General features: G+C 39.9%; 2 protein-coding genes across 2 annotated transcripts; one reads left to right on the forward strand and one right to left on the reverse strand.

The window, feature by feature from the left end:
• The first annotated feature begins 20 nt into the window (after nucleotides 1–20).
• On the forward strand, nucleotides 21–16,549 carry slc22a31 (solute carrier family 22 member 31). The gene is made up of 9 exons (XM_010731195.3): nucleotides 21–749; nucleotides 6,782–6,885; nucleotides 7,303–7,457; nucleotides 11,359–11,527; nucleotides 11,901–12,046; nucleotides 13,144–13,252; nucleotides 13,391–13,605; nucleotides 13,847–13,958; nucleotides 14,420–16,549. Exons 1-9 carry the CDS (start codon nucleotides 360–362, stop codon nucleotides 14,856–14,858), a joined length of 1,839 nt encoding a protein of 612 aa, XP_010729497.1. The 5' UTR covers nucleotides 21–359; the 3' UTR covers nucleotides 14,859–16,549.
• dpep1 (dipeptidase 1) lies at nucleotides 15,275–25,600 on the reverse strand. The gene is made up of 10 exons (XM_010731197.3): nucleotides 25,287–25,600; nucleotides 23,840–23,966; nucleotides 23,018–23,150; nucleotides 22,753–22,903; nucleotides 20,366–20,435; nucleotides 19,597–19,773; nucleotides 18,345–18,429; nucleotides 18,163–18,238; nucleotides 17,912–18,047; nucleotides 15,275–16,838 (listed from the first exon to the last, which is right to left on the reverse strand). Exons 1-10 carry the CDS (start codon nucleotides 25,412–25,414, stop codon nucleotides 16,659–16,661), a joined length of 1,263 nt encoding a protein of 420 aa, XP_010729499.3. The 5' UTR covers nucleotides 25,415–25,600; the 3' UTR covers nucleotides 15,275–16,658.
• Between the last annotated feature and the right edge of the window lie 1,995 nt (nucleotides 25,601–27,595).

Here is a 27,595-nt window from a genome sequence, read left to right on the forward strand (position 1 = left end):
AGCTGGTTAAACATTGTTCACTTCTGATGTAAAAAAAAAATTCATATTTTCCGTCAATGAAAAGTGCACGTGTGGTCCTTCAAAATAAAACTATGTGTTACTCGATCACGTGAAGTTTGGTGACACATGTCTGGTAACTTCAGCTGATGTGGCTGCTGGTGGCAGAGGGTGACTCCGAGAAGTTAGTCATCAGAGGAACAGGTCTGTTATAGGAGGAACCCTGAACCCTGCTGCTCCTCCTCCTCCTCCTCCTCCTCCTCCTCCCTTTACCTGCTGCCTCGCGCGGCTGTAGTGAGCAGTGCGCGCGCTCTCCGCTCAGCAGCAGCGTCTGTCCTCGCGGACATTTTGAACGTCTCCAGATGGATTATGAGACGAAGGTTTTCCCTCACACCGGCGGCTACGGACGCTACAACCGCATCGTGGTGCTCTTCAGCTGGTTCCCAAACTTGGCGGTCATGTTGAATCTGTTCAGCGACGTGTTTTACACTCTGATCCCGGAGTCGTACCACTGTAAACCGGACCCGCGGCTCCTGCCTTCCACTTTCCTCATCAGCAACTTCACCAGTCAGTCATACCTCAACCTCACCATCCCCTGGGTGAACGGCACCGGGCTCAGCCACTGTGAACTGTTCAAGTACACCTCCAACACCTCGGACTTTTCTGCAAATGTGCCCAGGGAGAGGGTGTCCTGCACCAAAGGGTGGGAGTACGCCCATGTCGCGGGGCTCCAGAGCAACTTTGTCACTGAGGTAAGACTCTGTCAAGCCCGCAGGTCATCATTCAGGTGTGTGAGAGTCTACAAGGAGTCAGAGAACAAACTCAGCTGAAGTTAGTTTATCCATATTTTTTTTTTTAGGCTGGGACAAACCACACTATTAAAAACCAGCTTTTCTGGCTCCAGCCTGACTGCAGGTTGTTGGCTTTATCATCTTTATTTAAGTGTCACACATCATTTTTTTTGGTCTCATTCCAACATATGGTGAAGTGGACGTGTTCCAGTTTCCACTCAGTATCAGGAGTTTATCTCTGCTGGAAGCTGCTGTGGTTATAAAGACGCTTGTTCACAGTCACGGTCAATATTTGCTCAGGTTGGTTGAACAGTGAAAACTTTGTTGTTGCTGCTCACGGTCTTATACTCTCACTGATTTCATGTCTGCTGCTGTGTGTGTTATTCAGAGTCGCACAAAAGTGTCTCCAAAGTATTTTGCTTTAGTTCAAATGTAATATCTTTTTTTTTTTTTAAATGTCATTTGAGTCTTTGCAAAGTAACTGATCAACTTCATAATATCTCAGTATTTTGTTTGTCCCCCTTTTACTTTAATGACAGCATGTACTCGAGCTGCGATGGACTTCACGGGTTTGTGTCAAATCTGATGACTCACATTGTCCCAGTGTGATTTGACAGCGTTCCAAACAGCTTCTTGTTTGTGTCCACAGATCACTCGACTCCTGCGTCTTCTTTAGTCTACAAGCAGTTCTAGCAAAGCTTGCAGGTGTTTTGGGTTATTATTCTGCTGCAGTATGAATCTGTCTCCACGAAGATGCAAACCGGTGGGAGTACCACTTCTCTTTGTCAGGGTGGAGTCACTTCAGCGCTGTTCTCTAACTCCAGAGTCGGCCAAACACCCTTAGACTTGAATATTCCCACCACCATGTTTGATTCTAGGTTTGATACACTGCAGTATGATTGTCTCCTTACACACACTCGCCTGTCACTGCCATAAATCTCAATCTTGGAGTCATCAGTAAGACCTCTTAAGTGTGTTTGGCCTTGTTTCCCCACCTTCAAGGATTCAAGGAGTTTTTATTGTCATTGCAGCATGGGATGAAACAAAATTGGTTTCCCCTGGTCCTGGAGCAGCCCAATATAAAATATTATTAAAAAAAGAAAAGAAAAAAAAAAAAATATAGTATAATATATATAATATAAAATATAAAAAGTAAAGGCAAATTTAAATTTAAGAAAACAAGTATATACAATAAATAGAACAACAACAGTATAAATCCATCCTGAGAAAGTAATTTAAAACAACTACTCTTTTGTTCTGTATTTTGAAAATTAAAGTTAAGAATGTACTGAACTTGTGATATGTCTGGCTGATCATGTTTTGGATACAGCGTGTGCAAAGAACACCTCTTTGCTTAGAAGAAAAGTTTAATTTTCTGAATCCTCAAACCGTCTCCGTATTTTCAGGTTTACACGAAGATATTAGAGGGGGAAAAAAAAATAAGCATGTTTGGGTTGCATTCAAAATCTGACTCTGAAAATTTGATTTCCCCTAACCCAGACCTGAGGATGGGTTTTATTGTGCAACTGCATGTGTAAATAAACAGCAGGCACTTGTTTATCTTCACCTCAGTCTGTTTTTAGTGGACTATTCAAGGATCCGTCCCAGTCTGCAAATATTGATAAAGAGTTCTAACAACAATATTTCTCAATGTGACCCCGTACAAAGACCTCGCACATGCATGCTACATCCGTGTCAGTGCAGTATTGTGTCACACACATGTTAGAACAACATCAGAGTATTTGATTCAGTCTCTGAGTCACAGTAATGCAAGTTCCAGTGGAGAGTGAGACAACATTCCCCACATTATAAACTGTAATTGTGGGAAGCCTGAGGCCTCGTGTTCCTTCCTGAGACCCTGAACACCTCCTTTATTCATCAACAACTTCCTCTCTCCATGATGTCATTGCTGCGACAAGGGGAAACTTTATTCGCGGAAAGATTTCATAGAGTACAATAGTGCTCATCACCTTGACATGCGCAGGTTGGGCAAAATAATAGAAACACCATAGGGAACATTTGTCCTGTACTGTCAACTGGCAGACTTTCAGACTAACAGTGCTTTACAGTGTTTGTGACTAGCAGCAGTTCAGATAACAGATGCTTGGCCTCCTTGTACCTGTGTAATCAGGACAACTTCCTCCAAGGCCCCCAAAGGGCCGTCAATGGTTTGTCTGGTTTGAAGATCTTCACATTGTGCTCAAATTAGCCCGCGATATATATCAGTAGGCTGATTTTTATTGGACGGTGTTGACCTATCACGGATATCAACATATACAGTGTTTTTCCTTACAGAACATGATGCATAAAAAGTTGATAATGATAGATGGCATAGTTCATCTATACTATATGTATAGTTATTTAGAATTATAAATTATATTATGTATATATGTATGGCATGTAATATTCCACCATAAGAGGTGAAAATCCTCGACACATTAATCTAGCTCATTTTAACAGGAATATAAGCAAAACTGTACCAAACAGAAAAAGCAATGATTTACATAAAACTTCAGGATTATAAAGTATTTTAGCACAACAAACTCAGACTCTTTAAGTTTTTACAGTCCCGTGCCAGAGGTCACATCACCAGCTAAGTGAACTTAATTGAGATTTAGCACTTTATTCAGAACATGTTAATGTACATTAAAAAAATTTGCTCACTCTCACAGCTCTCAATCACTCCCAGCGGTCTCGGGGATAAAGTGGAGAACAAACTCAGCTGACGTTAGTTTATCCATATTTTTTAGGCTGGGAGAAACCACACTAATAAAAAACCATCTTTTCTGGATCCAGCCTGACTGCAGGTTGTTGGCTTTATCATCTTTATTTAAGTGTCACACAATACTTCTAGACAAACAGTTTCCTTGGTCATGTTACTTTGACAGCTCATCATTTTTTGGTCTTATTCCAACATGGCGATGGTGAAGTGGACGTGCTCCAGTTTCCGCTCAGTAACTGCTGGAAGCTGAGATACCTGTATCTCAAATATTGCTGCTCACTCACACACACTTTTTTTTTAGTCTCTTTCATGCATCTCTATTCTCATATAGCTAACATGAACACACATACACATTTGGCGCCCACGCACACTGTATATTCGCTGTATACTTTTACTTTATAAATGGTATCATAATAATAAACATGATTAAAGGTGCCCTCTCATGGTGACTACACAAATTTTCAGAGGCAACAATTCTTGGTGAGAGTTGCTGAATTTATTATCCCTGTACTTGCAGTTGATTATTACAGATTGTAGTCAGGTCTCATCACAACCCCCCTCCCCCAGGCCCAAAGGTTACTGCTGTACTCAGCGCTTAAACTCAAAGTCTAACTTAAACTCGGTGCCTAACCTTAGGTTCAAAACACAAAGCCTAACCTTAGGCTTAACTCCTGTAATTCATTTTCTCTAGGACCCCCAAAGGGTCCCCTGAACACAGGTTAAGACAACAACAATCTTAGGCTCATAAAACCCAACATGAACACAAAGCCTCAAAACTTCAGCAAGACACACATGCTTTTCTCTTTTTATTTGTTCACGTCCAATTCACACTTTTGACTCAAGTCCAGTGTATTAAAACACACAAAGGAAACCCCCATGAGCTCTCCCTCTTGGAGATTCTCATCCCTGCAGGGGAGTATTTGCATGAGTGGGCTCGGATCAGCAGCTGTACATCCAACATCTATCTTTGGAATTTCTTTTTTTGGAGAGAATGTTTGATACTACTTACTGCACTTAGGTCTGGGTGAGACTGCAAATATGGCAAGAAATGTCTTACCTTTTTTATGACGGCCCTTTTACAGTGTCGCCCAGCCCAAGATGCAGCCAACAGATCAGTTCTTCTCTTCCAATCCCATCCTCGTCACCAATTATGTCGTGGAGAAAACTCCCAAAAACTTAATGAAATAACACGCAGACAGCTGCTTTAGAATCCAAACTACCCTTTACTTCACATCTTCACAACCTTTTATAAGCATCCTTACATCACTGTTACAAAGTCAAATCACCAGATATGTACCCAACCATCCTGTACTTCCTTATAATCACATAGTCAGTGTTCTGTGTGTTTCCCATGCGAATGTATGGTGTGTGTGTGCTCAACTTCTCCCTAATCTGGTCAAGGTCGACCTTAAAGCAGACTTACTGAATGTTATCTGGTGGCACAGGAACATTTAATACTGGCAGTATGTTTTCTAGCTGTGTCATCTGTGTGTCTATGTGTTTGCTTTTATTATATTCCATTTAAAAGTATCTATGTATTACTCTACACTACAGAACACTACAGCTTCAGTAGGTACTGCAGTTTTCACCCCACTTCAGACTTTTTTCCTTCTCCACAGAGCTCGAAGTAGGTGAAGTTATGCCAGAAATTCCTTCTCTGACTACCGTGGGTCCCAGATTTTTATGTTCGCTTCAGGTTTCTGTAGAAAAATAGTCTGGCAAATCATTTGTGTCACATCACCTTCAAAACCCACTTCTAAAAAGCTCTTCCACAGTTAACATATGCTTTGTAGTCAGTGTGCTGTGTAGAGATTCCCTCATGTCGCAGTTTTCTATTTGTGAAATGTGACAAGGAGAAAGTCTCAGGACGTACAAAAACTGCTCCAAATAGACTCTCGCCACCTTAAAAGACTGGTGTTATATGTGATATTACCTGAATAAACTCCTCCTGTGTTGGGCTGAAATGTTGCTGATTTAAATGAGCTCTGATTGTAGTGTGTGTTTTCTGTTGTATTCCTGTTGATTTGTTTTGCTCCAACACCTACTACTTGAGACTACGTTTGAAGTTTTGATACCGGTGCCAATCATCCTGAGTTTCGTTAATAATAATAATACTAATCCTTGCTTTGTACATCCTTAATTTAATAAAACGAATCAAACTTCTCATTATGTTGAATAAATAAACATCAACCATACAATTGCACAATTAGCATGCTATGAGCACACTTATTATCCCTGCAGGGATGTCATTACTTCAAAACGTGTGTGAAAATTTCATATTCAGTGTTCCTAGCTCTCAGCTCTATTTAAGACTACTCATAATTAATTTTGATCTTTCAATCCCAAACTTTGTAGCCATGTAAAATGTTCACTGTCATGAAGTACTTAGGCTGCTTATAGTGCACATAGTAGAGGAGGGAAAAGGAAGCGGAGGAGATGAGATAAGGGAGTGGAGAGGACTTTTCCTACAAGGAGTGACTGGTACTAACAAGGCATTGAGCTGCTGGCGCTCTACTTTGAGCTGTACTTTTTTCTAATGTAATAACACTGTCAGCAGACATCTTAACTCAATTAGGAACTACATGTTCTACATTCCTGCTTCCTCACAGAAGACTTTGTGACTTGACTTATAGTCTTCTATTCTCCACGTGTTATGTAGTCAATTTAGATGAATGCACAATGTCAACAGCAATTTGTTCATGTACCTTTTATGACACTATAATAAAGTCTGATGAAACCAATAACTGCCTGAAACATTAGAAGTCTGCAGAAGTAGAAGAAGGATGGCGATATTTTATATTTTTATTTTCACAAAAAGAGCAAAACCAAACTGATTCTACTAAGAATTTTTGATTTTTGGATGTGTATCCAAAGCTGATAGAGCTTAATGCTTAAGTCATAAAGCTCCACAGACTATTAAAAACACATTATGAGTCACAATGGGTGACATATTCCTTCACTACAATCATCACGGTGACTGTAGTTTATTTTTAGTAGTTCTCACGTACACCATGTGTATTAATCCTCAGATGAAAATAGTCCCAGCCTTTTAAGCAGGACAACTATTTGAGATCTGTTTTACAAGACAAGAATTGCTCATGTCTGCTAACCACATGATCATGATATGCTCTTCCACAATTTGTCTCTTTTTAAACCTAATGGAATGGCAGTGCTTTCTATTTCAGAGGTCTTTTTTTTTTTTTTTTTGTCCAACCTAATATTGAGTTTTGTTCTTGTCCGTGTCAATGTACTTCTTTGTCTTCCATTGCAGTGGAACCTGGTTTGCCAGGACTACTGGAAAATCCCTGTTCAGCATATCTGCTTCATGACAGGATGGATTCTGGGGTACATCCTCCTTGGTACAATATGCGACTGGTAAGTAAAAATCATGTTTAATATGATGTTCCATATTAAATAAATAAGAACTACATGATTGCATAAATTAACAAGACTATGTACATGAACCGACAATGTGTGGAACAAGAAGTTTTTTTTATAAAATGTTTCATGATAACAAACTCGGTTGGAAATCAGTGCTGTTGCCATAGCACCCACAACTTCAAGCCGGTCACATGCCCCCCTGCCTCTCTTAAACTAGCCGACATGTGGTGAAAAGATAGAATGAAAAAGGTTATGCTAATGACAAATTGAGTTCACGTTATTGTTTCATGGATGTGTTTTACAATTAATAGTCTTAGTGTTAGTATTGAATACTTGAAGCTCCATCGTTTCACCTGCTGTGTATGTTTTGTGCCTGTGAAATATGACACCAGTGTGACTTTGTGTTTTCAGGATGGGTCGTCGCCGTTGTTTCCTCCTCTCCATCAGTGTGTCCAGTCTGTTTGGAATAGCTGTGTGTTTGTCCAACAGTGTGGTGGTGTTTCTGCTGCTACGTCTCTGTCAGGGCGCCATGCTCGCTGGCGTGTTTTTATCCTCGTACATTGCCCGTGAGTATCCTGCATGAACATTCAACTGTCGTCCCACTTATCCAACCGTTAAGCTTCCTGCAGCCTTTTTTCAGTAGCTGACCTCTCTTGGGAGAGGAAAAAGAAACCTCGGCTTCCTCGTACGCAACAACTCACTTCTTTGTTTATTCTAGAGAGCACTTGTGGATTCCTGCACTCCAGTCTGAGTCATTCACTGGCACTGTGTTTATGCAAGTTATGTTTTTGTTAAACCACTTTTATGTTCCCACTTGTCTTGTCAAACATTTAATGTAACAAATTGTAGCCTCGTGATTCCCAGTGTGCAATAAAAGGCTGTCACGCTGGTTGCATACATGTAGATTTCTGACTTAGTGCTCCAGCAGACTGGCCACAGTGAGTTTGTTTTAGTGCTTTACAGTGAAAAACAATAAATAAAGAAACATTTAGATTGTTAGATACATGCAGGATAAAAGTACTCATGCAAGCCCTGCTACCCAACTAACTGGTGAACTTATCTTATCAGTCAAAGATAAGAAAAACTCATGCGCCCATTACGGAAGCAGATTAAAAAGCCTCCATGACTTTGTTTTACCATCTTATCTTTATTTCAAGAAACACAAACTACTGAATAGATTTAGACACTTTTTTATGTATGAAAGTCAAGAAAAAGATTGAAGGACAATATAATGACAGCATGTATTAGTGACAGGTCATTAGCTTTGCCTACAGTGGTTTCCAGGTGGCAGGAGAATTGAACAGTATATTGAATGGTAACATACTCTATATGAAAAAGATCTAGCATGCTCTGTAACCTCTCCTTATGTAAAATAAGTTATTCTCCATATTTGTCATCAGCATTAGTTGTAGATAAATGTAACCACATAATGTTCAGGAGATGATCTGTAATCACTTCCATCTCCTTAAGAATAACATAATTACTGTCATCAGATCATAACCATTGAGAGCACTGAGTCTGATAAGCACCAGTTTATTATGTTAAGATGCTAACAGCATTAAGGGGACGCACAGACTGCATTTTATTGTTGGGTGAAAACATAAAAAAACTGTTAGATGTGTTGTGCTGAATTAATAAATGTACCTGTTTAGGCCTGCTGGATAATCACACGCATCCATACATCACATTCCATTATATTTAGTCATTTGGCTTTTGCTTTTATCCAAAGCACCCAACAAAAAAGGGAAACAATCAACGTACATCCGTGGTTGCTTAAATGTCGATGTTTTTTATGGAAATTTACCTTCAGAAAGCATCAGGTAGTGGACAATCCAACCCAGATAAAAAGGGCATCAGACAATGTAACCACTTCATCATTTAACTTAGGGAAAATACTGGAGACTCACACATACCAACTTAGAGCCATAAACCAAAAACAACAGGACAACAGAAAGTGTGTTAGAAAGCTACAGCAAAGATGAACTTGTGTATCTGTTTGAACAAACTGAGTGTAACACTGGATTACATGCTGCACTGTTTCCTGGCAGACGTTTGATCTTATGGATAAAAAAACATAAACTGACAGTGGCGATTTAAAGTCACGATTTAAGTCACATGCATCTCTGTATGCAATGTATGATTTCCAAACACCAATAATATAAAATATGTACTGCATACATATAATGTGTCTATATTACTGCAGGCTACATGTTTGAATCGCTCTCCTGAAATGATAAATATGGACTTATTGCCTTTGCGTGGGTGACATGTATGACAGCCTGTCAGAGTTGTGTGGGAATTTCAGCTGATGACAAAATGCAGTGTGTCGTGCTGAGCTCTGACTGGCAGCAGGCAGCTGGTTGGTTTCTCTTTACCTCTACCTCTCAGCTGTCCTCATTTAGGGGCTCTCCGACGTACAACCCCTCTGTGACAAATGTTTAGCCACCCTTCTTCAGCATGACTTAGATAACCTATAATGAGACGTCACTGCCTGGTAGGAACAGTGCATCAGACACAGTGTGTGTTCTGTCCAAAACAATTAATTATGTTAGAATTTGTAGAGTGTATACATTCCTGCATGGGAGGAGGTGGTACAAGGTAGTGAAGTGTTGAAGTAACTTTTTTTTTTTTTGACATATGCACACACTCCCACATTCCTGTGAGGTCAGGCTAGATTGAGTCCAGATTTTGTTTTCAGGCTGATGTTAGGCTGGGTCGGATGAGAGAAGTGTCGTCATGCCAGCCCTGCTCCTCCGCAGAGAGGAGAACACAATAGCAGGACAGAACCGAAGGCGAGGAAGTGAACAGGAAGTGACCTCCTCATTTTCCTCCCCACAGAACTCCAAGGGGAAGGAGGTTAAAGTTCAACAGAAACTCGCACAGCTCGACACACTCCCAAACAAGTTTACGTCAGTACCTGAGCTTAAGATTACTTTATCTCCTAGCAGCTTTATCTAGCTTATTGAACCTTGCATTTCTGTTTTTTTCAGACAGTATGCAGAATTTTTTGCTTTGGTTTAAACTAGCAAACACAAGGTTAAACAATAACAAGGTGTAAAGATAATAATAAATAAAGTAAATAGAGTAGGATTCAGCTAATATGAAGCTAATGTGCTGTTAAAGATTATCCTGAGCAGGAAAGGGGTTTTCAAAAATACTGGCAGCACACATAATTCATTAAAATCAAACACTTGGTTCATGTTTCTTTTATTCCAGAGGATACCCTGTATAATATTACAATCAGTTTCACGTAGTTTTTTAGGGCTAATGTGAATATCAAACCACACAATGGTCTGTTGTCCAGCATCAGAGATCAGCAAAACTCTCTCAACTGGTTCCCAATCACAAACGTGAAACACGTCTGCTTCTTAACACCAACAGATCTTTAGCATGGTGTTTTATGCTACGCTGTAGGAATCATTCCAGAACAACAACATTGGGACTACCAGGCCAGTATGGACCACTTCTCCTGAGCTTGGAACAAGTTGGGCCCAACAATTGGCACATGGAACCTGCCTAGGAAACCGAACAAAAGTTTTATCTACCGTTCATCTACTAAGCATCTAAAAGCTTTCAGCCGATGAATTACTTACCTTTAGTTACTTACCATTACTCCATCTCGTACTGTGCACATAAATGATGATTTGGATGACTTCATAGCTCTAAATAAGGAAGGAAGGGAAACAAGCAGGAGACAAACCTGAGGGTCTACCAGGCTGTCTCCTATAGGGGTGCAAAGCCCGGTCAGTCTATTAGTACCATTCCAGGAAACTGAAACATTTCTCCACTGGAGCCGTCTGTCAAATGGCAAAATGACAGAATCCCTGACACTTAAGTCCTCAGCAGAGCCAATATTCCCGGCATCGCCGCCCTGCTTGCGAAGGCACAGCTCAGATGTACTGGCCGGTTGACCAGAATGTCCTGCACGAGACAGTCAAAACGAAACGAAAAGTCTTCTGTGGTGAGCTGAAAAAATGGCAAGTGAGCACATCTGCCAAGAAGTGATGTGGCCGCACCTCAGAGCTTTACATCCTCCCTGACCTGTCCACTGTGCCACAGAGAATTCTGGGCTCAGATCGGTCTGTTCAACCTTCTCACAAAAATCCAACAAAATGAGGTGGACCATGGTCAACATCAAGTTTTATAGTTTGAAAGATAGGAGAAGAAGAAGTGTGTACTGAATTATGAGAATAAGGATCATCATCGTATGCTTTTACTCTTAATCATATAATAAAAGGGTACTACTACAGGCACTTTATATCTTCTGCAGTATTTGTTAAAGTAAACTGCCTGCTGACTACTCAGTAAAGCAGGCAGATTGTTGTGTCGGTGTGTGGGATGAACAGGAGCTTTGTGTGTGAAAAGGTCCATGTCCATGACAGGCAATGGATTGGTTTTGGACAGATGTATTAGTTTTGCTCCAGCTGTGTTTTGATGTTATCTGTCTTTTCTCTCTCTCTCTCTCAGGGTTGGAGCTGTGTGACCCTCCTCATCGTCTCATGGTTGCCATGGTCAGCGGCTTCTTCGCCGTGGTCGCCGAGCTGTTGTTGCCGGGCATCGCTGCTCTGTGCCGTGATTGGCCCGTTCTCCAGGCTGTGGCCACTTTGCCTCTGATCCTGCTGCTTTCCTATTGGTGGTGAGTCATATTGCAATGCGTGGGGTGTACAAGTCTACTGCAATTTGGTGCACAGCCACACCTGAATTCACATGTAACCACATGTTTGAATGATTAAAATCATACTTCTTGTGAACACCACTCAATAAAATATGAATGTACAATATCACAACAAGACAATTCAGTCAATAAGTTATATATATTAGCAAGCATCTAGATGTCAGTGATAACGTGATATCAAACCATGTTGCAACTTCTTTTTCTCTCTATTCTTGCCAAGAAATCGTACCAGGAAAAAAAACGTGTGCATGCGTTCATGCTTTCATGTTTAGTCAGAGAATGTTTTGAGCTGCGTAATCTCCCTGAGATACGATAACAGAGTTGTTGTCCACAGCTGTGCGTCAGTGTTTCCAGAGTCTCCTCGCTGGCTTTTGGCCACAACTCAGATTCCCCAGGTGAAAAGGAGCTTGCAGGAATTCTCCACCAGGAATGGTGTTTGTCTGCGAGACGAAATCTACCCCGCTGAAATCCTGCTGTCGGGTATGCTCACACATACACACACACACACACACAGCTTGTTTATGCTCACACTGGTCTCAAAGTTTAAAACAGTTTATGTCCCACCTCTCCCCTGTCCCACTTAAAAGTGTCTCTTTCATGCATGTCCCTCACGAGTTACTGCACAAGAAAAATTCTGATCACAAACAGGACATAAAGCTCTGATCTAACATATACAGTGACCTTTAAATCCATCATCGGCGTTGGCATGTTGTGTATTTGACCTACATGAAAGCAGAACCTGTTTTCTTCTCTTTTTTTGCAGTGTCAAAGCTCCATCCATCTTGTTCTTTACATGTTTTGTCAGAATATATTTTGCCAACCCAAATATTGATATCTGTGTTCTCCTCAGACCATTCTCGTTTTTTTTATTGTCTGGCAAGTCACAGCACATCTTCAGATGTCAAAGAAAATCCTACCAATTGTAAATTTGTGGCATTTTTGTTCGAAACAAAATGATTATCATTTGTAGATGCTCATTAATTTTCTGACAAATGACTGATCAGTTATTGTTTTTGCACTAATACAGATCATTCAACTTAAAGTTTGCACAACATGCACACGTGACTGATATAATGATTTACCACAATGTCATGTCAACCAAATTCATCTGTTTGACCTAAACGTAGAAGTATTTCATCCAGCCTAAAATGATATTGGGGGATGTTATTTCTGTGATTGCGTGTGTCTTTTTTTATGTGCAGTGTTGTTTGTTGGATATAAGTGTTTTAAAGAGTAACTGAGAAGTGGTGTTCTGCTGCCCTCTCTGGTTTCAAGGTTTCAGCCTGTTTCATCTTTGACCACACACATCATCACTGATGGCAGCACAGTGAAAAGTTAAACCTCTAGATGTCAGCAAAGACATTCTCAGGCGGTGTTATGTTACCCTTTAAGAGGGTGTAAAACGAGGGGGTATCACGACTCCATTTCTATGTAAATTTAGGCTTTTGGAGTCTAAGTTTTTTGTGCTCATTGAGATATTTATCCATCACACCTGCAGCACCCTTAATGGCAGACAATAGTGGAATTTGTAACAAAGAGACACGTTGAATTTCTCACATATTTTTCACCCTTTGTAGAGATTGATTCAGCATATGGCGACGACAGTGAGCCGAGCTACTTTTCAGTTCTGGAGCTGCGTCGGACTCGTGTGATCTGGAAGAACTGCCTCATCCTCAGCTTCACACTGTGAGTTCTTCTTTTCAGCGTGGAAAAGCAATGTTCATCTGACCTGACGTGGTTTGTGATTGTACTTCGCTCAATTTATTCCTGAAATTTCCACTTTGTGATAAAAGTCAGATGTCTGACTCTCTCTTTACCCTCCAGGTTCATTGGAACAGGGATTCAGTACTGTTTCACCAGAAACCTGCACAGTTATTCCACCAATTTCTACTTCAGCTACTTTCTCCGAGTGATAACTGGAGCACTGGCCTGCATCTTCCTCTGCTTGTCTGTCAATCATTTTGGTCGGCGTGGTATGCTTCTGCTCTCCGCCATCATCACTGGACTGTCGTCGCTGCTGCTGCTGGCCCTCACTCAGTGTATGTTTACAGCATTTTACTTTAACTGCCACACATCATTGGGCTCATGACCCAACATTGGACCTCTAATGCATTTAATCCATTTGGAGCTTCACCCGTGATCTTGAAATTAAAATGCTTATGCCATACTGATTTTCACATGACTTTGAAGGCGTTTGAATCGTGCCTGTTTTCATTATCTGTGGTGCTGCAGTTATCAGTTTTGCACAGAAAATTCATGCCTTGTTCTTTGTCATGTTAGACCTGCGTGGTGGGCTGGTCTTGGTGCTGTCTGTCGTGGGTCTGCTGTTCTCCCAGGCTCTCGCCATGCTCAGTGTGTTTTTTGCCTGTGAGGTGATGCCGACCGTGGTTCGGTAAGTGCAATAAGGCTCTCGACATATTTTTCGTATTGTCTACAAATCCCATGATAATAAACGATTAATTAATCCTACTAAGAAGTATTGCATGTGTAGGTAAAGCCTGATATAGCTTGTGTTGAGTGTATTAGTCCGCTGCTAAAGATAGTTCTCTACAAATGCAGTTTACTCCTGTCTGAGTAACGTTCAGACAGTAATTGCTCAGTAACCGCTACAGTGCATCTGTTTTGGGAAATAGTTTAGCCTTTTAAACAAATAAAACAATATATTTGTGACCCATTTTCATATATTTATTCTGTAGGTAGGAGTGCTACAGACAGGATACTGAATTTAGAAAGTATAGAGATACAGGAAAAATGCCAACACAGTATATAATGAATCATGGAATCATTAAACTTTGATGCCTCCCACTGATGGTTGGTGTTCTCCTTTTCCTGCTCCTCTTCCCTCTCTCTCAGAGGTGGATGCCTTGGCCTGGTTATGGCAGCGGGCTGTGTCGGCATGGCCGCCTCCTCCCTGATGGAGCTCCAAAATAACAGTGGCTACTTCCTCCACCAGGTTATCTTCGCCTCCTTCGCCGTCCTCTCCGTCCTCTGCATAATGCTTCTACCTGAAAGCAAACGCAAGCCTCTCCCAGACTCCCTGAAAGACGGCGAGAACCAGCGCCGGCCTCCTCTCTTCCTGTCCCGGCCCGACAGGGACAACCTGCCATTGCTGTGCACCCGGCAACCTTTGTCGGAGTACAACCCTGAAAACTATTCCCGCTTGGTCTCTGCCACCAGGAGGATGTTGACTAAAGATAATTTGCCTTATAGAATTGCTGTGCCGACTCCTCTGCTTTCAGACGGTGAAACACAGGAACAAGAGAATGAGACACAGAGAGAGGTCGCATCTTAACTCTTCCTCATCCCCCTCTGAACAGACTTGGATTATCCCTCCTCTTTCTAGACATACCTCTACAGACAGTCGTTCACAGCTATTGTCTGGCTGGTCATAACTCCACTGAAAAACTGGCCTTGGCTTGGATACAGAGCCCAGGAACAGATTAGTCTCTTCTCTATATATTTTACACTTGAAGCTGTTACTCTGCTGTGGCATTTTCTCACGTGGATTTAAGTGATGCACTGAAAATCTGTGACCTTCTTCTAAAGTTTTTCTTTTTCACCCAAACCTTTGTGTGGGCCTGAATGATCCCCTATGAGCTGTGTTTTGTGTCTTTTGCGTAATATATTCTCTTGAAAATGGTCAGGCTCTTAATAACTTTGGAGTTGAGGTTGGACTGCTCTTGTCTTTTTTTTTTCTTTTTTTGGGGGGGGTTGTTTTCACCAGAGAAGCTCACTCAACTGTGCGGCTGCTGTGGATCATGTGAGAAGCAGCCCTTTGTCCATTTATTAGTAACTCATGCAGTTTCAATTAAGCCTGTCCATCTGATTCACCAGCAGTCGTCCATCCTGAGGAGCACACAAGGCTGGTAAGAACCGTTGTTGTAGACTGTTATACCGGTGAAGCACGCAAAGAGGGCGCTGAATGAAGCACTGGTCATTGAATGCAATGACAGATATTCCTTAGGTGTTTGTCATGCTTCCTTGTGCCACTACTAAACTTAACTAAATTAAACTTAAACTAAAGTTATTCCAAATACTTCACTTGGAAGTATTGGTCACATGTTGGGATGTGATATGTGTGAGAAACAGCAGATACCAACCAGATGATCATAAACTCATGTGCCTGACGTGTTTGTCTACTCTATAAACCACTTTATGTTACACTGAAACTGAAAGAAGCAGATGAACGTTGCAAATGTCCTTGGACATATAGCAGTAGGTTCTGTAGTGCAGAACAGATCCAGCGTTAACTAGACGGCATTAAACTGTCTGATATAATCAAACAGTGTTCTCTTTTTTTCATGTTTTTATATTTTTCATTAAACATTGAGGACACTGTTGTTCACAGTCTTTACATCTCGCAAAATCTGAAAGGATGTTGAACGCTTCAAGGTTTCTGTGTTTGTTTTTGTGTGTGTGTGTGTGTGTGATGGGAGAGAAAAAACATACTACTTGATTGGCCTTCACGAGAAGCCATTATATAGATCTATAATTTCACCTTCGGCCAACATAAAAGCACCTCTGTTTGCTCACTGAAGGTCCTGAAGGTCGGAGAAACATACCTTCTGTACTGCTGTTTGTCCTTGTCATGTGAAAACTGTATTAACTAAGAAACATTGACTCGTTTCTATCTCATCATGGTGCCACACATGTAATACCTGGTAAAATACCTACATAACCTACATAAATAATATATAAATAGATAACAAGAAGCCTCAGGGATGTTGTGTATCTCTTGGATGTTACTCTCTGGAGCTCTTCTCAGAAATATGGACATGTACTGAAGTCCTTCCTTTGAGAGTGTCTGTACACTGATGATGTTTGTCTGTATGCCATTATCATCACATTTGCCCACAGCAGCCTCTTCCTGACATTCTTATTGTGGGATAAAACAGATGAATACACTGTGCTGCCGTCTTTGTTATGATACTTATAACATTGTTGTAAGTCACTTTTTTTTGGGTCATTTTTTTAAGTTAACTTGCACAAACCATTAAAATCAGACAAGAAACAAGTTGCTGAAATTAATTAAAAGTAATTTTCAGATTTTATTAGAACGCACAGACACTTGGCAGTAATGACAAGCAGCCTATCAAGCTGGTAATGCCATAAGAGCCTGGAGAGCCAGTGTGAGCAGCAGAGCCAGTGTGCTGAATGAATGGGCCGCTCCACTGTTGGTGTAGCCGTAGCTCGTCCTACACGGGGTCTTCACCTCGTCGTATGGAATAGGCACATCATCTGGACTCAGAGTGCCCTGCAGAGTGCCACTGACCTGACACACAAAGATAAAGATTGTGTCTTTGTATGTTTGTATTGTTTTTTTTGTTTTTTTTTTCAATTGCTTTATGTCATTTAGCTTCTACTTTACATAGCTGTATCCACCACGTACAGAAAGTAGAACAAGGTCATGAATAGATAGAGGAGAATATCAGGCTCATGGGAGCAAGAGCTCAATCTACAGATGGATTTCCGTTATAAAGTGAAAGTTATTTTTACTGCTAACAAAAAAAAAGTTTTTTGAATATGTTGGTGTAATTTGTTATCACACTGCAGCCTCTCCTCTGCTCTCTGTCAGGGATGAGTTAATTTGTAAGTAACATTATTCATACCAGTATTTCTTTTTGTGAATATGGAAGTTATTTATTCCTGTGTTTTGAATCATGAGATGTTATACAGAGTTAAAATAAATTTTAAAAAAAGTGTTCAGTTTTCTTAATGATTGTCCCACAAGGATCGATCCTTGGACCTATTCTGTCTTGTTCACTGTATTTGCTACCTCTGGGTTGTTTCTCTTCTCGTCCAGTGGCATCTCCTATTACTATTCTTTATTCTCCATTAAACCTAATAACATCAATAACCTTAACACCTTTCATCTAAAAATCATGTCTTAAAATTTCCTCCATCTCATTTTAAAACAAAATAGAGGTCCATTGACTTGATGATTTATAAGGAGGTCTCTTATTATATTTGCCCCATCGCTAGCAACATAAGACTGCCTCCTAGAACGGTTTATATATCTTTGTAAATTTTTAACCCCTGAAACAAACTGAAACAACAACACTAAGACAAATGTGTATGTAGTCTCTGTATCTTAGTTTTTCATATATCTAAATTTTGGCAAATTCTTATAAACTAGCTGGCTGAGACAATCCATCCCCTGTGACATTAGTGCACCTCTTCTATACCTGGCTCTTTAAATCTTTACACCTCCAATTTCTAATTCAGGTCATCTGTTATAAAAGTGTAAACTTAGTGGAGACGTGTGTCACACTGAAGATTTGTAAAACAAAGTATATCTGTGTGTGTGTGTGTGTGTGTGTGTGTGTGTGTGTTTGTGTTTTTCACCTCCTCAACCTCTCTTAGGACACGGAGCAGGTTGTTTCCCAGAGCATTTTTGACCTCCTCATTAGTCCATCCTCTTCTCAGCAGTTCAGCCACCAGACTGGGTACTTTGGAGACATCCTCCAGACCCTCTGGTAGTCTGAGAGAGATAGATTTTACTTCAGTTATCATGTCACATATGTTTTACTTTACTGTTTGAACCCAACTCTCTAGTGTTTAAGTCACCACTGTAAACACAAATACTTTGCACTTACCTCGTAACCCCGTCATAATCTCCACCAAAACCAACAATCTCTGCCCCAGCCACCTTCTTTATATGTTCAAAGTGATCTAGGGTGAAAGAGGTAAACATGAGCATAAAGTGGATGGACACAGCAGAGAGAAGCATATATGTTAATATTTAATCAGGTTTATGGTAGTTGTCATGACAGTTTACCAGCAACATCTGAGAGGGTGGCGGTCTTGCTGCAGGTCACATAGTCGTTGTAGAAGTTCACCATGACGATTCCTCTTTTTTCTTTCTGCAGAGACAGACAAGATGTTACATGACAGTGAAACACTTACTGACCTGGAAACTCTGACCTATATGATGGAACAAGACGCTGTGTCCTTTCTGCTTTGTTAAACAGGAGATACTCTATAGTGACCAAAGGTGCAGAGCAGGAACTGGGAAATACAGGACCTGGGCCAAGATTGGCATTAAAACTCACTATAATAATAAAGTATAGGAGGGTATTGACCTCTGTATTCATATTTATTAGAGAGCATATCTCCTATAACTGAATTGCTTTCATATCACTTATCAGTGATTGATTTACAACTTTCAACCCCTTTAGTGTGATAAAAGACCATAACAGGGGTGTGTTCTCTGAGACAACAAGGTGTGAAGGACAAAAGTATTAACAGATATATTAAACCGCTTCAGAAGAATGGTCATTTTACTGCAGTCACGCTATGTAATGTCCTTTGATACTTTGTCACATGCAAATCACTTTTGATATCAGCTCAGTAACATTTAGTCAAGGTCTGTACATAAATGCAGTTTGGAGCCATTTCCATTCTCTGTTCCACTCCACTATACTACATTTCAGAGGAAAATGATCATAAATCATGAATATTGTAATAAATTATACCAATGTTTGTGGCTTGTGAATCCTTAAAACAAAGCAGTGTCTGTAGTTAGGACTCCTGCTCATGATACAGATGTCTGTGAGTTGTTGGTAATTGCACTAAAGAGACATTTACCATCTCAATGTCTTAGATTGTTTAGTTTAAAAGTTAATATTGTTCCGTTTACAGAAGAACACAAATGATCCAATATTAGCAAAAAAATGAAAGATTGGAGGAAAGTAAAAAAAAATAAATAATTAAATAAATAAATAAATAAAATAATTTATATTTAAAGACAAACTTTATTTTTTCCTCTTTCATCTCTGAATAATCATCACATGACTTGTCACATTTATATTATTAACCTTTGGGAACCACTGCACTAAACTACCTGACTGTATGTACACTAGTCTAGCTTACTAGACTTAATTAATGCATCAGTATCATCAATATAATCTCTACATCTGAGTGGCTATTTTGATTTTTTAGGTATATTTTGCTAATAATACAAAATTATTTGCATTTTTTTGCATCAAGGTGTAGGAACCTCAGTAAAGGATATTAATATCATATCTCACCACTCTCCTGAGAACATCATCTGGGACATTCCTCTTGTGTTTACAGATACTGTAGGCAGATGAGTGGCTGAAGATGACCGGAGCTTTAGACATGTCCAGCACCTGGTTCATCACTTTTTCAGTCACATGAGCCAGGTCGATCAGCATCCCCAGACGGTTCATTTCCACAATTAGTTGCTGTTGTAGGCAAGCACTATGATTGTTATATATATATAGCTCGCATATGAACTTAAGTGATATCCTATTCTTAACATTCATAACAGCTGCAAAGGGTAGGATGGGAATTTCACAAATGCGCTTCTGGAAGAATGGTCATAAATTCCCATAAACACACTCCTAAACCTTGTGGACACCCTTCTCAGACAAGTTGCAGCTGTTATAGCTGCAAAGGGTGGACTGACGTCATATTAAACCCTATGGATTAAGAATGTAATGTCACTTCATTTGTGAGTCAAGGCAGGTGAGCGAATACTTTTGGCAATATAGTGTAGGTATTCTATGAACACAGTATAAAAAAGGAAACATTACTTTGTCAACTGTATTTAAATATGGGTATTTCTTATATCATTTTATGTCATTACTTCGATCGCAAAGACACATTTGTACTAGAAAAAGGCATCATTTGAACTGTAGAGTACACACGCAGTATGTTTGGTCAATAATAAACTGTTGAAAGAAATACAATGGGAGTAAACCAATTTTAAAACACTAATATGTAACACATTAGAGTTAGATGTTGAAATATGCGGATTCCCGCAAGTACACTGACCTTGCCAAATGGAGACAGGCCATCATGTTGAGATGGCTCTGATCCAGTGTCAACGCGCCAATTATCGGCCCTGGCAAGAAGAAAAGAACACAGTTATAAAAAATAAAAAAAACTGAGCAGTGGATTTCATAACAAGGGATCACAATTTTAGACTGTAGACTACATTTGAGTGCTTTTTAAGACTTCATTCCTAATTAAATATGGTGATTCAAAGGATGTAGTTTGTAATGTGAAATTCTTACAAATATAAGTAGATGTTCTGCAGACAGACAGACTAAAGCAGTAAACAATAGGCAGGTGAATATGCAGTTGTCAGAGACATTTTTTTCATTCCCTATAAAGATAAAGTTTACAACGGTTTCCTCTCTCCCACCTACAGTTACAGTAAATCAAAAGCCTAAAATAAAGTCCTCACAGCAGCTGTATAAGTCAGAGATCAGGTTAAACATTTCAGTTGCAAACTGGTTCTTCCAGAGAATCTGATACTGAGGCCTGTAGGAATCCCCCGTATTCCCCACAGCACAACGTAAACTGACCATGACGTCTGATGATAAAACAGCACACAGATACCACTGAGCCATTCTGAAAGCTCAGGCAAAAAGCCATTGTATCATACATTAGCCGTCAACTTCAAGGGCAGTATCATTTACAAGTAATAATTCCCAGGGCTGATTCTATGCTGCAGGTTCAAGGAGAAGGCAAACCAGCACCAGTCATACTCCAAAATACACTAAGCAGCCTTAACATTAGGTACACTCATACAATCCAATGTGATTCAATACAACAACTCTGCCATAAATTCAACTTTTACAAAGCCCATAATGTTTCAAATGACTCAAGAAGATGAACATGAAAACATTTTAAAAGAAGAAATGCAGAAGCATGTCCCTGAAAGTTTGTGATGAAACAGACATACACATACACATACACATACACTGTGTGTGTGTGTGTGTGTGTGTGTGTGTGTGTTGTACTTATTTGGAAGTTATTAATCATATAAATATATAGTGGATCGTTAGGTCTGCCAACAGGCTGAAAACAATTAAGAGGTCCCATGAACTGTAGAAAACAGGATGATACAGTGTACCACTGGGAATTCATCTGTGCAGGGTAAAGGCTTGAAGACTGTACAAGCGTTCATAACACTATTTAACACACAATGTTTGCAAGTGTGAACACTTTCTTTGCAAATAAACTCTGAATCCACAAGTCAGAGTTTAGTCAGAGTTTTAGCTTCTTTTGTAAGCATCGTCAACAATTCCACAACATACTCAAGTAAAATGTCACTAATTGGACATTTTCACAAGAACGAGAAAGTTTGCCAATTTAATGACAGAGTGAATATAAGTGTTTATGTCAAATGATTTTTTTGTACTCTTCACCTTATTGTTTATTATTATTGTTGTGACGTAGATGCATGTATGTGCATGTGTCTGTGTGCACACTGCAAACGGCAGTGGTGGAATGTTATATAAAATATATTTACGTAGAGCAACATTGTGTAACTTTTCTACCATAAAACAGATTTAAAATCATATTGATGCTATATTGACTTGTAATCAGTCTGCGCTCTGTACGCCTGTTCCTGCACTATGTAACTTTGAAAAGTGTATAACTTTACAGCACTAAGTCGCCACCAACTATGTCACAAATCTTGGTGAAACTGGATCATATTTTATGGAGAAAATGCTTTCTGTTTTCCCTCTGATGTCCTCTGTCTATTGCACTTCAACTTTCTGTAATTTACAAAGTTTTCTAATTGACAGTAAAGTAAACTGCTGTGATCTGTAGCTGCTGTTGGCTAATGTTAAATCCACTGCTCTATTATAGATTAAACTACCCAACAGTATATACATTTATTGCTGAAATAATAGTCGATTTCATTGATTAGTCAGTCGACAGAAAATGAAAACTGTTTTGATGACTGATTTATCACTGATAAAGTCTTTTTTCACAGAAAAACACAAAACATTCACTTGCAATGTAGCATTTCCTTGTCTTACGTAACAGGAAGACTGAATTGTTTTAAGGTCTGACTATTGGTTGGACAAAACAAGCAATTTAACAGTGTCCCTTTGTAATTGCGATGGGCATTTCTTTTTCTTTTTTTTAAGATTATTTTTGGGGGCTTTTTATGCCTTTAATGATAGGACAGCTGAAGGTAGACAGGAAGCAGAGAGAGGGGGAGTGACACGCAGTAAATGGCCGTCCGATGCGGGATTCGAACCGGGGCCAGCTGCAGCGAGGACTGTAGCCTCCACACACGGGGCGGCCGCTTAACCCACTACGCTACCGACCGCCCCTTGCGATGGGCATTTCTAATTATTTTCAGTCATCAATCAAATAAAAATCAGCAGATGAAATCCTGCTGTGCTGCTGGCTCTTACCATGGTGTGTTGCAGGAGTGTGTGAGTGTAAGGTAGCGGACCCCCAGGTGGTACATGGTGCGCAGGGTACCCAGACTGCTGTCGATGGAGTGACCCCCTTCCACACCAATCAGACTGGCTGTCTTATTCATCGCGAAGGCGTCCATAATGTCTGTGCAGTGCAGACATGAGAGATGATGGGTGATTCAGGCAGGTACAAACAGAGGCAGGTACAGAGACAGTAGAAGATGCACCTAAATGTCTAAGATTAAAAGCGCAGTCTCACCTTGGCTAGTGGTGGCAAACATGAAGTCGTTTGGGTATTTTTGGCACATCCTGTGAACCACATCTATCTGCTCCAGTGTTTGTCGGACAGCATCTTTGTACTGAGTGTCACAGGGAACGTAAGCCGACCAGAACTAAAAGAGGAACAGACGCCGTGTATCCCGGGTTATTAGAATAGATGCTTTGCAGTGTGACACACAGGTTTTATGGCTGCATAAAAATGGTAATAAACAAAGTGAATAGTGGACAATCACACTAAAGGCATAAAATGATACTGGGAAATACAATTAAAAGGTGATAGCATGGCAACTTTCCAAATAAGGGTTTTCTTCACTCCAGCTTGTATAATAAAAGAGGTTTTGTCAAGGTCTTGCCAGCTCTTAAAATAATATTTTACAGAGGTAAGCAGGAACTTTAACAGCCCTGGCAATGAGTAACTCTTCTATTGTAAATGGATGGACTTCCATTTACACAACAATTTTGTCATCTACCGACCCCTCAAGGCACTTTTACATATCTTGTCACATTCAGCCATTCACACACACATCCATGCACTGATAAATGACTGCGATGCAAGGAGCCATCTGCTCATCTAGAACAATACAGCACCTCCTATCCAATGATAAGACAACAATAAGCTTATCCACAAACACCGACAGCACAGCCATCAGGAGCAATTTGGACGCTTGGACTGGATATGTTCATGATTCAATAGCAAAATAAAAGTTCTGAATCTGATGAATACATGTGCAGTGTCTCAATTACTGGCATGTGTTTTAAAGATAGGATGTGGGTTGTTCTGTATGTTCTGTACTGAACGTACCTGAGCTCCCAGCCGACCCTTCTTGATCTTAGGGATGTTGGTATGTGTTGTATTGAGCGTGTTAAGATCCACTTTGTTGAGCTCGTTGTTGAATTGCTTGCGGAGTTGCCAAGGCAGATCATTATGGCTGAAAAATCAGACAGTAAAAGGTCACACATTCACCTCTTTTATCATAAATTACACCAGGGAACAGTTTGAAAACAAAAATTCTGTTGAGTTAGATTTGCATGCTGATTAAAACTAAAATTGGTTGCTGATTCCAAAATGTTTCTAGCACGTCAAGTTTGTTTCCACAGCTTACCCTCCAGATAAGCAAAATTCCACTGATTAGCTGTAGTAAGACTTGCCAGCTGATTACGATTGGACTCATCTACAGCTATTTGTTTGCCAGCATAGTAGGAATGAAGAGGATTTGTGCTGGCTTTTCTCTTAACCTTGTAACCATGGGCATACCGTTGTAAGTTCTATTTCGTTTGATGCTGGTTTTGTAGTTTTCAAAGCTTGTAACTATTCCATCTTAGTGTTTTATTTCCATAGGTATATATTTCCTTTGTTCCAGATCATATCTGCTCCTGCTACTTCTCGTCGTAAATGCCTAAACAACCCTGACTCCTTTTGCTATATTTGTGGTAGTTTCACCATTCCAAGTCAGAGGAAAGCAAACATCAGTGCATTTGTCAAACGAGCATATTTTGCATATTTTAAAGTAAAACTCTGTGATCAAGACAAGCCATGGGCCCCTCACAAAGTGTGCAAGCAGTGTCAAGAGTTTACAGATGTGGACCAAAGGAACACGTAAAAAGTTGGCGTTTGGTATCCCCATGGCGAGAGCAGAGAGATCATTGCATTGACTGTTACTTTTGTTTAGTGAAAACATCAGGATTTAACAAGAAAAATAAAACAAAGTAAAATAAAATATCCTAATCTACCGTCAGCTGTAAGACCAATGCCTCATTCAGCTGAAATTCCAGTGCCAGTTTTCAAACAACTATCCTCCTCTAGAAGATCTGAGTGATGCTGAAGAACGCAGTGACAGCAATGATGCAGATTTTGAAATTCACGAGGATTAAACAAACAAGCACATATCTGTTAAGTACAGTATTTTTCATATTTTTTAAGAAAACAGGTATCCTATAGTTCAAAAACTTGACGTGATAGAGAAAAACTAAGATCAGTTAGTTCAAAAACTTGACGTGATAGAGAAAAACTAAGATCAGTTTCGGATTCCGCACCCAAAAATTAGTCAACAAAAATTATGTTCCCCGGTGATATGATTATACATCAGAGAGGGAAACTTCTTTTTTTGCTGGATTAGTGTGAGCAATTGCCTCCAGAAGGGAGGTTTTATTACAAAATATGTCGTGTTTACTGTGGTTGGCACACATATGGCAAACAGCACACCATCATGCAAAGCACATTTTACTTAATGGAAGATTATTCCACTTACCCATCGATGAGCGGGGTCTCAGACATCAGCATCAGAGCTCTGGTCATGTGTGGATCCTCAGCCGCATTGACAGCACAAGAACTGACCCACAGTACCCAATATACAGTTGAGATAATCTTAGACAGCATTTCTTAAACTTTTACACACCGTTAATCTCCAGGTCTCCCTATCCCTTCGTCTGTGTTCGTCCAAACGCAAGATTACACGTCTTGACCTCCCTCAAACCTCTGAATTATCCGATTCTTCCAACTGGTTTGCCAAACTGATTCATTCAGATTACCACTGGCGTCTTCTGTCTGTTACTGTTTGATCATCCTTTTGAACACCAAATCTGTCTTTCACTCCTCCTCTATCTCGAGTCTGTTTTTCATTACAGCAGTCATAAAAGCAGCAGAGTAGCTTTAACACCCCTATAATCTTCACAGCTGTTAACCATACGATAAGGTAATGAATAGTGCACCATCTGTGATGTCCATTATATGTTCTTTGGACAAGAATATCTCAGCTTTACACGTGTCATTCCTGTTTCCTTTAACCATCATTACTGTAAAGAACATTGTACATAACAGAACATAACAGATTGTTCATCATTGTTAGCTTCATGTTGAAACTTTGTATTAATCAGATACACAAAGCATGATATGATAAATGGTAAATGGACTATTTAGCACCTTTCTAGTCTTCTGAGCACTCAAAGCACTTTTACCCTAGTACATATCTCCTTCACACATTCACACACTGATGGCAGTGGCTGCCATGCAAGGTGCCAACTGCTCATCAGTTCTGGGAGCTGACCAATAATATGCATTCACACACTGATGGTGCAGCCTTCGGGAGCAATTTGGGGTTCAGTATCCCAGTATGGTTACCCAAGGACACTTCGACATGCAGACTGGAGGAGCCGGGGATCGAACCGCCAAACCAATATCTATGATATGATATCATTATTATAGATTCATCTGCAGATTGTTTTCTCAAATAATTGTTTGGATTGATGTAGTAATGGTTTTAGCTCTATTTCTCTCTGTTACTGTGCAGGATATTATGAAATTGAGTGAGTAGTCTTTTTACAATATTTGGTCAGTTTCTATCATGGTTAATGGTGGGTTCATTCGATAATAATTAAATAATGAAAACATAATGATGATAAGTAATGTTAAAAATCTGACTAATGATCCTGACTGTAACTCAACAGATAGAAAACCCTTCTGTGAGGTGAAAGCACTGATTTATTGCTATCATCAGCGTATCTTCTAGGCTGTTTTCCAAATAGTCTATAAACATCCAATAAATGACTCCCACTTCACCGGGTCAACAAGTTAGATATAATTATTCACTGTTAATTTTGTGATGGAATGTTTTTTGTTCTGTCAGAATGCAAAATGTATTTTGTAACTAATGTCATTAATCATGTGGCTTATCAGTCTAAAAAGAATGGGGAGTTTTAAACATTCATATTCATGGACTGTGTGTTATGTGCTCTTATAGTCCATCCATTTTCTGAAAAGAAACGCTGCACAATCACAAGCTTTACATGTAAAACAGAACTTGTAAACAATTGACGTATCAATTCTAACAAAGCAGAACATGTTGGGAAGACTGTTGACTTTTACACCTGTGCTCCCTGTGGCAGGTGATCAGCTGTGACAGAGGTGATCAGCTGACAGAGGTGATCAGCTGTGACATAGGTGATCAGCTGACAGAGGTGATCAGCTGTCACATAGGTGATCAGCTGACAGAGGTGATCAGCTGTGACAGAGGTGATCAGCTGCCAGAGGTGATCAGCTGTGACAGGTGATCAGCTGTGACAGAGGTGTAGTTACACACCTCTGTCACAGCTCTACATAATAGTGATGGGCTCTTTTTAGTGAGCCGGATCATTTGTGGCTAGTGGCTCTTCATTTTACCTTTTATAATTCAGCCAAATTTACGCGCTGTTTTTACTTGTGATTTGTATTTGAACACATATAATCACTTGAATTTCAATGATTTGCTCTAGCCAACTGCATTTACTTTTGTAAAATCCCTTGTAACTCCCTGAAACCGCCCAATGAATGCACTAACTTGCTTGAAGAACCACTCTGCTACACAAAGCAGATAGAAACGCCTATAGAAACCTAAGCATAGAAATCTAAAAAAAAAGGACAGCTATTGACATTTTATTTTTTTATATTTATATAAACACACACACACACACACAAAGTATGAAAAAAAAGAGAAATTAAATAACAGCACTCAAGTAAATGTGCTTTGTTAATGCCCACCACTGACATCTGGACAAATAAAACCAAAATGTTTTTGGTATAGTG

Source organism: Larimichthys crocea, chromosome VIII, assembly GCF_000972845.2.
Source record: "Larimichthys crocea isolate SSNF chromosome VIII, L_crocea_2.0, whole genome shotgun sequence".
Taxonomy (NCBI): domain Eukaryota; kingdom Metazoa; phylum Chordata; class Actinopteri; family Sciaenidae; genus Larimichthys; species Larimichthys crocea.